Source organism: Sparus aurata, chromosome 18 (genome assembly GCF_900880675.1).
Source record: "Sparus aurata chromosome 18, fSpaAur1.1, whole genome shotgun sequence".
NCBI lineage: Eukaryota > Metazoa > Chordata > Actinopteri > Spariformes > Sparidae > Sparus > Sparus aurata.
The window spans coordinates 1,576,743-1,589,366 of NC_044204.1; the positions used below are offsets into that span (position 1 = coordinate 1,576,743).

At 46.5% G+C, this 12,624-nt stretch overlaps 1 protein-coding gene across 4 annotated transcripts in view; it reads left to right on the top strand.

Moving 5' to 3' along the window:
* Positions 1–12,624, top strand: part of matr3l1.2 (matrin 3-like 1.2) — a 30,920-nt gene that overhangs the window by 16,849 nt on the left and 1,447 nt on the right. For all 4 annotated transcript variants that reach the window (XM_030396502.1, XM_030396501.1, XM_030396504.1 and 1 more), the window contains exons 17-19: positions 11,630–11,758; positions 11,854–11,984; positions 12,070–12,337. In XM_030396502.1, the coding sequence (XP_030252362.1) occupies positions 11,630–11,758; positions 11,854–11,984; positions 12,070–12,337 (528 nt within the window). The remainder of the gene's footprint in view (positions 1–11,629; positions 11,759–11,853; positions 11,985–12,069; positions 12,338–12,624) is intronic.

Genomic DNA, 12,624 nt, shown 5'->3' on the forward strand with positions numbered 1-12,624 from the left:
TCAGCTCGAGACCCTCACGAAGTAGATTTTCCACAAATAAGACCATCGTTGTTGAATCCTTCTCGGATCCCTCCGGCACCCCATAGATCCTTATGTTCTCGCGTCTGGAGCGACTTTCCAGATCCAGCAACTTGTCCTCCAGCTTGGTGTGTAGCTTTAGCATATCCATGATGACTTCTTCTGTGTTTTGGATCCTCTCTTCTGCTTTCCCAATTCGCCGTTCTGCCTCCTCCAGTCTCGTAGTCACCTTAACAATTTCTTCTTTTATCGACTCTAATTGTTCTTTGTTTTCTTGGCGAAGCCCTCTTAGTTCGCACAGAATCAGTTCCATGTCGGCCATGTCAACACACTGCACCGCGTTGTATGCTAGCTTAAGCCTGTTTGCTGCTAATTGTTGCTGCGCCCCGTCTTTCTTACCCGCTCGTCTTCGGACGAATTTTACTGCTCAAAGTGGTGATATGGCTCTTCTTCCCTTTCTCTACGCTTTTTGCAGAATGATTTACTTGGTTTGTTAGGGGGAATTTCTCTAATTGCTCTGGTTCAACCGGGAGCTCTCTCGCTATGCGGCCATCTTAAGGATGTTCCGACCGGAAGTCCGCCCCTTACATTTCTGCAAATATTTTATTATATCTTTCGATAGGACAGCACTGAAGAAATGACACTTTGATATAATGTAAAGTAGTGAGTGTACAGTTTGTATAACAGTGTAAATTTGCTGTCCCCTCAAAATTAAATAACTCAACACATAGCCATTAAAGTCCGTGTAAAGCAGCATTACATTTGTGTTATGAGTTTGTTACACCACAGAAACATGTGTCATTGACCACTGAGCCAAATATGAAAGATTAAAAAATCGCTAAGTATATAAAATTAGGTCTCAAAATCATGGAAAAACAAGCACTTCTCTCTGCTGTGAAACGCTGGCGGTGTGCCAGATAGCGGCGCTGGAACCACACCCACACGTGGGAGGGGAGCCTCCTCTGTGTACTGTACAAGGACTTAACCTACAGTAACAATGGAAGCTAGCAGCATCATTGGACGGACCCAGCCCTACCTGTTTTGAGTCATCAGAGCCAGAAACTGACTCTGAGTCGGACACTGATAGTGCTCTGCCTCGTTCCTCACAGTCCATGTTTTACATTACACACAAACTTAAAACCCCAGTCTACATATAATTCCTTGTCATAGCTATATTGGTGCACATAAAATATTACCTGTGGAATATCATTGTGCTGTCAGATGGAGAATGAGGCCGAATCATGTCATGATTAAATGCAATAACATTTGCTAACATTACATGGACATGACAGGATGCACGATGTAAAATCACTTTCAGGATTTGCAACTTCAGTTAAATGCATTTAATTGCCCAAATGTACAATATTTATAACATTGTAACCAGGCCTGAAGTTTCCCCATTTTAGGGGCAAGGCCACTTGGCCTTTCGTATTGTCAATTATTTAAGGGCACAAAGGCCAAAAGCCAGGGCAGTAAGGCCATAAAATAAAACAATGATTTTAGGTCCAAGTGAATTTAATTTAAAGGGATAGTTCGGGTTTTTTGAAGTGGGGTCATATAAAGTACATATCTATAGTCGATCTGTTTCCTACCATAATCACCGATCAGCGCAGCCTCAGTTTGGAGAAGTAGAGAGCCGCTCCAGCCCAGACGCTCAGCTTTGTACTGCAGTGAACGGGGTTCAGCAAAAAAGTGAGATTAACCACCTAAAACGAGGCTCACGTAAAATTTTTTACACCAGTTAAAGTGTACGTTGTATAGGTAAAATTCACACCGCTTTACATCACTGTCAGACCGCGCTTTCTTTTGGCACTACATTTTCTCAACCACAGAACCTTCGTATCCCTACGCATTAGCGTAACTGGGCAACAGCTGATCTGCGAGCGGCGGCTGGACGAGAGGTTTACTTTCGATAAAAACGAAACTTAACTCTCCATATCCTTCCGCATTAGCGCTCATGCGTAGGGATACGGGGGTTCTGCGGTTGAGAAAATGTAGTGCCAAAAGAAAGCGCGGTCTGACGGCGATGTAAAGCAGTGTGAATTTTACCTATACAGCATACACTTGACCTGATATAGATTTTTTTTACGTGAGCCTTGTTTTAGGTGGTTAATTTCGCTTTTTTGCTGGACCCTGTTCACTGCAGTACAAAGCTGAGCGTCTGGGCTGGAGCGGCTCTCTACTTCTCCAAACTGAGGCTGCGCTGATCGGTGATTACGGTTGGAAACAGATTGACTATAGATATGTACTTTATATGACCCCACTTCAAAAAACCCGAACTATCCCTTTAAGGACTAAGAATGTGTAAATATCCGTGAAAGTGACAATCATTTATGCCAGGTTATGTGATTAATCAGTCACTATCGTTTGAAGATGGGGATGGAGAGTCAGGGAGAATTTCAGCGTGTGAACCGTCCCAGTGTGAACGGATAAGCTGGAGGCACGGAGCGAGGGCGTGTCGGTCTGACAGTGTGATAACTACACAGGTCCTTCACTCAACTAAATACAGAGAAATGTCCCACAAAGCAAAGTTGCAGGACCAAACAAAAGTAATGTAGTAACTGTAACTGTCTTTGGCAACTTATATGAGGAAAAAAATACCACAGCTGTACGTGGAGCAGCGTCCGTCCTCCCGACTCTTCGTCACATTTCTGCCTGAAAAACAGCGTCTGTCACCGGCAAAAAAACTTTAACTCACCGAGTGTTTTTGGTGAAAATAAATCACAGCGACCTCCCGACCGAGACTTCAGGGAACACCTGGGAAACACCAACATCGTCATCATGACGTGAACCATCACGCCTCTTTAGGAGCCGCAGCGCCGGCTTTCTGTGTGAATTACACAGCGGTACAGTGGAGATGCTTCGCTCTGTGTGATTCGCCATCGGCGGAGAATTAGCGAACCACTGCTCCGGAGTTAATGCAGAGACGCTGTGTAAAAAGGGCTACTGTCTTAACTCAGACCCGGCGACTTTTTCCTCCTCCTCAGACCCAACGTCTCTGCCACGCGGACATCGGGGGTATGCGTTTGATGAAGTCTCCTGGTTAGCCAGTGATAGATTACTGTCAAACTGTCGTTGTAGCCCGCCCGAGCGGTTCATGCCAGCGAGCGGTTCATACCAGGCTCGAATCGAGCCTACCACTGGTGATGTACGCATCGTCTCATTTGATGTTGCCAATATGTCATAAAAAGACGCATTTCTTTTCCGCAAAAGATGCCGGTGTTCAAAGCCGTGTTGACAGGGAAGAGGCAGAGGAGAAAACTGCAAAATCAACTAGGGCAATGCAGGCGGGGCATCAAGGCCACTGTGGCCTTAGTGCAGATATTTTTTTCAGGGGCACGAGGCCAAATTGCAAGGAAATTCCTGCGCTGATTGTAACACACTTACACTCTCTGACGGGCACGTAATGCCGGTGGCAGAGATGAGAGCACCTGTTGTCAGCGGGACAGAGAGGGTCGGTGGCGGGCACATAATGCCGGTGGCCGTGATGGTGGCACCTGCTGTCGGCGTGATGAGAGGATCAAATCAAAATCAAATCAAATTTTATTTGTATAGCCCTTTACAATATCCAGACGGTACCCAAAGTGCTTGACATCAAAGCAATAAAATAATACATAAAAACAACACTTAAACACAAGAAAGTGCTACAGTGCTGCAGGAAAACACAAGAATGTGCTACTAGTGCTGCAGGGTGTTAAAGGCCCTCTAAAAGTGCATAAAGTAAAAAACAGGCAAAATAAGTGCACCTAAAAGCAGGACTACCTTAGTCAGAGTTAAATGCCAATCTAAAAAAATGTGTCTTCAGCTTTGATTTAAAAAGGCTAAGGTCAGTAGTGGTGCGAATGACAGGGGGCAGTCTGTTCCACAGCCTGGGAGCTGTGACAGCAAAAGAACGATCACCCCACTGTTTTAATCTTGACCTTGGGACCTCTAACAGGAGCTGGCCAGAAGAACGGAGGGCCCTGCCATGATCACGGACAGTTAAAATCTCTGACAGGTAGGAGGGAGCCGGGCCATTAATGGCGTAAAAAGCAAACAATAAAAGTTTTAAATCAATTCTAAAACGAACTGGAAGCCAGTGGAGTGACGACAGCACAGGGGTAATGTGCTCACGCCTGGACGTGCCTGTTAAAAATCGGGCAGCAGCGTTCTGGACAAGTTGGAGACGTGAGATTAAAGACTGGCTGAGGCCGACATAAAGTGCATTGCAATAGTCCAGTCTTGAACTTATGAAGGCGTGGATCGCCTTCTCGAGGTCCTGCCGACTTAAAAAAGGCTTTACTTTGGCCAGGAGACGCAGCTCAAAAAAACTTGTGCTGACAACAGACCTAATCTGTTTATCAAATCTGAGCCCACTGTCAAATGTTACCCCAAGATTCTTTACATGTGGTTTACATGTGGCGCCAGAGTCCCAGAGTTTGTAATTAAAACATTTGACATAGGTGGCGTGCCAAACAAAATACATTCGGTTTTGCTGTCATTCAAGTGCAAAAAGTTCAGAGCCAGCCACTGTTTTACATCAGTGATACAGTCCAGTAACTGAGTAAGTGCAGTGTTTTCATCGGGTCTCATGGGCGAATATAACTGTAAATCATCAGCATAAAAATGAAAAGACAGATTGTGTTTTTTTTATAATTGATCCCAGAGGTAGCATATACAATGAAAACAGAATAGGGCCAAGAATAGAGCCTTGTGGCACCCCACAAGAGAGGGATGCCTGTGAGGAGCAGAGGTCACCAATCATTACAGAAAAACTCCTATTTGCCAGGTACGACCTAAACCATTGGAGGGCGGTGCCACGGACGCCTGCATACTGCTCTAGGCGAGATACAAGGATTGCATGGTCGACTGTATCGAAAGCCGCTGTGAGGTCCAGCAGTACTAGCACAGCGGGGTTCCCAGCATCCACGGACAAGGCAATATCATTATGCACCTTTAACAGTGCTGACTCGGTGCTATGCCGGGATCTGAAGCCAGACTGAAATTTATCCAGGACAGAATTAATCTCTAAAAATGTTTGTAATTGAATAAAAACAACTTTTTCCAATACCTTAGAAAGAAAAGGCAAGTGGGAGATGGGCCTAAAATTGGACAGCACAGAGGGGTCAAGATGTGGTTTTTTGAGGAGGGGCCTAACCACAGCGTGTTTGAAGGCAGCTGGGACAGACCCCAAGCTAAGACAGGTGTTTATAAAAACCAGCAAACTTGATCCAACAGAACTAAAAACCTCCTTCAGAAACTTGGCTGGAATAATGTCTAGGGGACAGTTAGTGGGTTTTAGGCCACTAACCACCTTAGTGAGAGATGAAAGAGAAATAGTCTCAAACTGCTCGAAAACAGCAGATTGTGCAGGAGGAACACACACATCATCAGGGGACATAAGCATATTACTGATATTCTGCCTGACTGATGCTACTTTGTCTATAAAAAAAGAGACAAACTCTTCACAGGTTGTGGTGGAGGCATCAGACAGGACAGTAGAGCATGGGTTTATAATGGGTTTTAAATAGCACTCTCGGATGATTATAGCTGTTGGCTATAACAGAGGACAAATATTCGGACTTGGCCTCCTTCACAGCTCTCTGATAAGCAGCCAAACTGTCCCTTAACCAGCCCAGAGATGCATGCAATTTGTCCTTTTTCCACCGCCGCTCAGCCTGTCTGCATTGTTGTCTGAGCAGACGGGTGTGGTCATTCAACCAGGGATCGGCCTTGGTTTTGGTGCTTTTTTGCTGAAAAGGGGCAACAGAATCCAGAATTGCAGAGCATGTACAGTGGAAAGTGGAGAGTAAGGTGTCTGGACAAAGGGGAGGAACCAGTCCACTGTCAGCGTGCAGCTGAGAGTCCCCAAAGGCGACAGCAAACTCTCTGGCAGTTGATGGAGTAAAGAAACGGCATCTGCGGGCTGGGGGAACAGGCTTATTGGCAGGTGGGAGGGCAGCAAAATCGAAAACAATAGGGAGGTGATCCGAGATAGCAGTGTCCACTATTTCTCTAAGGGAAACTGAAATCCCATGAGAAATGACAAGGTCAAGAGTGTGCCCATGTTCATGTGTTGGTGCATTAACAGATTGAGTGAGGCCAAACGAATCCAAAAGGCCTTTAAACTCATTAGCCAGTTGATTTGCTGCACAACAAACATGAATATTAAAGTCCCCACAAATCAATAGTTTATCAAACTTTGGAATAAAATCAGACAAGAACTCAGAGAACTCTTGGAGAAAGTTCTTGTTAAAATTGGGTGGGCGATAAACTGTTGCACACAAGACAGGACAAGAGAGGTCAATCACAAACAACTGCAGCTCAAAGCTGGAATAATTATTAGCGGCTATTATTTTGCATCTGAAGCTCTCTCTAAATATAGCAGCCAGACCGCCGCCAAGACCGGCAGCTCGGGGGGTGCTGAAGAAGGAACAGCTGGGTGGGAGGAGCTCCGAGAATGTGCTGATCTCACCTGGTTTCAACCAGGTCTCTGTCAACAGGAGGAAATCTAGATCACGTGTTGTGAAAAAGTCATTTAAAATAAAGGTCTTATTTGTGAGAGATCTGGTGTTTAATAGGGCCATATGAACTGAGCATCGACCAGGCAGGTGAGAGAAGCGGCTGAGCGGGCGTAGATTCCCCGGCTGGGAGATCCGCACTGGCCGACAACACGGGAGTAGCACCCCGGTGTCGCGCAGCACTGGCCGGAGCCATCGATATCTGTACTCCGTGGAACTCCGCAGATCGAAACCGCTGTAGTCTGTGAGGGATCCGGCTGGCAAACGACGGGGATCGTGGAAAGAAGAAGCCAGATAAGTTTTCACTTTAATAAGGATCCCTTCTTGCTTCTCGCGTCTTCTGCGGCGACTGTTGCGAGGTAACCAACAGGAAAGACGCTGTAGATGTGGCGGTATGGACGCCAGGAGAGGCGGCGGCGTCTTTGATTGTCCATCAGAGCCACGAATTGGTAACTTTTCGAAAGAGTCACGAATGTTAAGAAGTGTCAGACGATCATACACCTGCAGCGGTGAAACAATCCGTGCAACAAACAGCAGGTACAAGGAAAACAGCAACACACTCAGCAGAGGGAGACGGCCAGCCAAACACAGGGGCGCCATCTTTTAGAAAGTGAATTTGCCGTTCATAAGCCAGTGGTGGGCACATAATGCCGGTCACATAATGCCGGTGACTGTGATGGTGGCACCCACTGTCAACGAGACGGAGATGGTCGGTGGCGGGCACATATTGCCGGTGGCGGGCACATAATGCCGGTGGCCGTGATGGTGGCAGCCGCTGTCGGCGGGACGGGAGGATACAAGCCGGTGGCGGACACATAATGCCGGTGGCTGTGATGGTGGCACCCGCTGTCAGCGAGACGGAGAGGGTCAGTGGCGGGCACATGCCAGTGGCCGTGTTGGTGGCAGCCGCTGTTGGCGGGACGAGAGGATACAAGCCAGTGGCGGGCACATAATGCCGGCGTTATGTAACGCGGCTATGATTTCTGACCCGCCCATTAAATCCTGAACACAGAAATTTGGAAACACAGTTTGTGAGCCTAGCTCCACAATTTAATTCTAAAAAGGGTTAAATGGAAAAGAACTTGTGCTCCTCCACCTTCTGTTTGAGGATGCCCCCACAGATGCAATAGGGTTTAGGTCTGAAGACATGCTTGGCCAGTCCATCATCTTTATCCTTAGCTTCTTTAGCAAGGCAGTGAACGTCTTAAAGGTGTGTTTGGGGTCATTATCATGTTGGAATACAGCCCTGCGGCCCAGTTTCCGAAGGGAGGGGATCGTGCTCTGCTTCAGTATGTCACAGTACATGTTGGCTTTCATGGTTCCCTCAATGAACTGTAGCTCCCCAGTGCCAGCAGCAATCATGCACACCCAGACCATGACACTCCCGCCACCATGCTTAACTGTAAGGCAGAAACACTTGTCTTTGTACTCCTCAGCTGGTTGACGCCACACACACTTGACACCATCTGAACCTAATAATTTTATCTTGGTCTCGTCAGACCACAGGACATGGTTCTAGTAATCCATGGCCTTAGTTTGCTTTTCTTCCGCAAACTGTTTGCAGGCTTTCTTGCACATCATCTTTAGAAGAGGCTTCCTTCTGCAGACCTATTTGATGCAGTGTGCGGCGTATGGTCTGAGCACTGACAGGCTGACCCCCACCCCTTCTACCTCTTCAGCAATGCTGGCTTCACTCATATGTCTATTTTTCCGAAGACAACCTCTGGACATGACGCTGAGCATGTGCACTTAGCTTCTTGAGTCGATCATGGCGAGGCCTGTTCTGAGTGGAGCCTGTCCTGTTAAACCGCTGTATGGTCTTGGCCACCGTGCTGCAGCTCAGTTTCATGGTGTTTGCAATCTTCTTATAGCCTAGGCCAGGGGTTCTCAACCTTTTGCAAGCTGGGTCCCCCCCAAAGCTGGTTCATTGCAGTTGGGGCCCCCCCCCTCCTCCTCTACCCCCTCCCCCTCTACTACCCCCGCCCCCCCCTCCACACACACACACACACACACACACACACACACACACACACACACGCACACACACGCACACACGCACACACGCGCGCGCCGTCAGGGGCCCATGAAGGAAGAAGAAGAAAAATCAAAACAAAAACAGCTGTCCAGAATTGCCACAGGCCCTGTTTTTGTGAATGAAATATCTGGGGGCGGGTCGGTAAGGTGACGCTGAGTGGCCTTGATGCCTGTCAGTCATGATGAGTCACGTCTCGTCACCTCTCTGCTGTGTCTGCAGCTGAGCACTGTGCTGCATGTCTCTCTCCTCGGCCAGGAGAATTATTATACCGTAAAATACCAAATAATAGTCTGGGCATTTATTTGTTTCAATCACTGAACAGATCAGGCCTTTATTTGGGACAGGCATTTAATTCCTTCCTCTCACAAATCCGGAATGAAAATGTCACACACTTCGCCAGCTTCTCTGTGAATTCTCTGGCATCCTTCTGCAAGTGAAGTTGTTGCAGCGGAGGAAACGATTCAACCAACCAGCACTCGCTGCAAACTCCTCATCTCTGCTGTCACTCACGGTGGCGGACATTTGTTTCTCCATCGCCCTGATCATTTTGCGGGACACTCTCTCGTGGCGAGCCCGTTTGCTGATAACTCATCCCCGCATGTTTATCTCAGGCTCCTCGCTCGCCTTCTTCCTCCCTCCAGCAGGCAGCCTGGCCCTGCTGCTGTCCTCCTCGAACAGACGCTGAAGCTCAGTTTGATTTTTTCGCCCATCTCTCACTCTCTTGGGGCCGACAGAGAAACGTCTAGCGGCACTCCCGAGTTTTCCTCTGCATATTTTATGACAGAAAGTTTGAATTTCAAGTCGTACTTTTTATTTTTTGCTGCACCGGAGCCATGGCGATCATTAATGTGATGCTGACTGACAGGAAGCAAGCACAATACGTGAAGAAGGCGAAGAAGAAAAACGTGCAGTGTCAGTGGTCACGTCTTCTTTCTTGATTTAAAAAAAATTTATGAATTAGACCCGGCATTTATTTGGTTATTTATCAAAATATACACCTGCACTCTGCGTTTAAAGGGACTGTGGTTAATTGAAACCCGGCTATTATTTGGTAATATAAGGTACATTCACACCCCTCTCTGTAAGCCTGAGCTGGGACGGCGGCGGCCATGCGCAGCCTGGACGCGGAGTGCTGTGTGTCTCCTCTCTGCTCTGACTGCAGGCTGGACTGCTGTGCGAGGTACTGAGAGACTGACCGCCTGTGAGTGCTTTTGGACGGGGGAGGGACTCACGGCAGCACCCGCTGCTCGTCGAGCACAGTAACTGCAGAGTGATACGTGCTTTCAAGTCAGCATCTCCAAACACCACAAAAGTTTCCAGTAACACCAGTAAAAGATAGATTTGTCGGTAGACGCTTTTGACATAAAAATCGCCAGAAGGATGATTTGTTTGTGTGTTTAATGGTCCAACCACTTGCATGTCGACATGGGGGGAATTTTCGTGATTTTTATTTTTTTCCTCCCATCCTGTAACCTACTCCCGCCCCCCCTGGAGAGTGTCCGCACCCCCCCAGGGGGGCGGGCCCCACCGGTTAAGAACCACTGGCCTAGGCCATCTTTATGTAGAGCAACAATTCTTTTTTTCAGATCCTCAGAGAGTTCTTTGCCGTGAGGTGCCACGTTGAACTTCCAGTGATCAGTATGAGAGAGTGAGAGCAATCACACCAAATTTAACACACCTGCTCCCCATTCACACCTGAGACCTTGTAACACTAACGAGTCACATTACACCGGGAAGGGAAAATGGCTAATTGGGCCCAATTTGGACATTTAGGGTGTACTCACTTTTGTTGCCAACGGTTTAGACCAGTTGTCTCAAACTGATCCAGTAAAGGGCCACTGTGGCTGCAGGTTTTCATTCCAACCAAGCAAGAACACACCTGACTCGACTTATTCAATCAACTGACCCTGATCCAACAAATCAACTGTATAAAGACAATTCAGTTGATTGAATAAGACGAGTCAGGTGTGTTCTTGCTTGGTTGGAATGAAAACCGGCAGCCACAGTGGCCCTTTACTGGTTTAGTTTGAGACCACTGGTTAAGACATTAATGGCTGTGTTGAGTTATTTTGAGGGGACAGTAAATTTACACTGTTATACAAGCTGTACACTGACTACTTTACATTGTAGCGTTTGTAGCAAGTGTAATTTCTTCAGTCCCATGAAAGGATTAAATAAAATTTTTACAAAAATGTGAGGGGTGTACTCACTTTTGTGAGATACTGTATACATCCTGAACCAACAGCACATGACTACTTTGGTTTGATCATATCTTGTGATGAATGATATTATTGTAATTATACTGACTGTCCACAACCAGAACAGTGAACAGTGAACAGTCAGATGAATAAATGAATTAAAGTTTGTGCAGCAGTGTTTTGCTGATCTTCAGCTCCACCTATAATTTTTTCATGGACATCTTTGCTGAATTTTGTTGCCACAGGAACAACATTAAAGACACGCCACAGTAACGATGTCCCTGTAGCATTAGGCCATGCCTACAAAGGTTTGGTAGCAGATAACAGAAAAACAGGAAATGATGCCCCAAATAAATTAAAACAGGTGAAGATTGGATGAAATATCAGACAGAGCAGGAAAGTGGTGTAGGTACAGTTCTGACATGTTGGTTCACATCGACGAGTCAATAATATATGTACGATGAGTCTCAACACATAACTACAATAAACTGTAATGCCATCATGTTTGATAGCTCATCAGGTGAAACGGTCTTCATCATGGTTCCGTAGATTCTAGAACAACAGATCTCTGTGAGCTGAGAACAGGACCAGAACTGTAAGATAGAAGATTAAGGCACAGGAGCCATGTTATTACAAAAAATACTCATTGATCAGATCGGTTATCGGAACAGTCGGTGATAAATTTGATATCTGACAACTAAGTGATAAAAGGTTGCCGCTCTTCTCTCAACACAAAGTCTCCTAAAGCCAGCTGGAAGATCTTTGAGTTGAGGACAAATAAAAACATTCAAATAACTGATCGATGTTTCCAGGAAGTCATAGATGGTAATATAATGGTCTTAGTCTGTCCTGACGTCTCTTCTGTGTCTGTTGTTCAGTGCGGGTCCAGCAAGGTGGTCTACGTCGGGCAGATCCCCACCAGTAAATTCTCAGACGACGCCATCCTGAAACTGGCCGAGCCATTTGGGAGAGTCAAGAAGTATTTCACCAACAGGCTGAAGAGAGAAGTACAGAACAAAAACCAGGACTAACTTAGTCCTGAACAGAACAAGGACTGCTCTGTGTGTGTTGAGTGTGTCAGACTGATGTTTTCTGTCTCTAGTGTTTCATCGAGATGGAGAACGCAGAGGAAGCAGAGAAAATGGCTGAACACTGTAAAGGAAATCCACCAAAGTTGAGCGGGAAACGTCTGACCATCTACGTCAGCAGGAAATACCGACAGCTCAAACACGGGTGGGTATCTTCTTCTGTGGTGAACTCTTTTCACAGTCCTCCTTTTTCAGAGTTCTGTACTTGTGAAACTATTGTTGTTGTTCAGACATCGCTGTCCGAGTGCTGCCAAGAGAGAGAACAGCAGCACATCACCGAAGCCCTCCAAACACTCCGAAGAACCTCCAGCCAAGAAACCCAAAGAGGAGGAAGTGGAGGAGGAGGGAGGAGAAGAGGAGAAACTAAAGGAGGAAGAGGAGAAGAAGAAAGAGGAAGAGGTGCAGAGTTCTGATGTGAGCGGCGTCGATGAGAAGAGAGAAGAGAAAACAGAGAAGATTCCTGAAGATTGTGATCAGAACTTGAAGAGCTGCCAGGAGGTGAGTCACATGAACATTCCTGTTTATACTGCACTTTATTGATAGTCCAAACACTCGACATGTTTTTAACTATCTCTCCAGAATAAAAGTCCACAAATCCACTTAGAAATCCAAGAAAAACACCCTTCAGAACTCATTTACATTTACATTCACATTAACGGATACTTTTATCCAAAGTGACTTAGTCATTCATACATACATTCACACACTGATGGGTCTCATGCAAGGTGTCGGAGCAGTTTTGGGTTCAGTATCTTGCCCAAGGACACCTTTGACATGCAGACCAG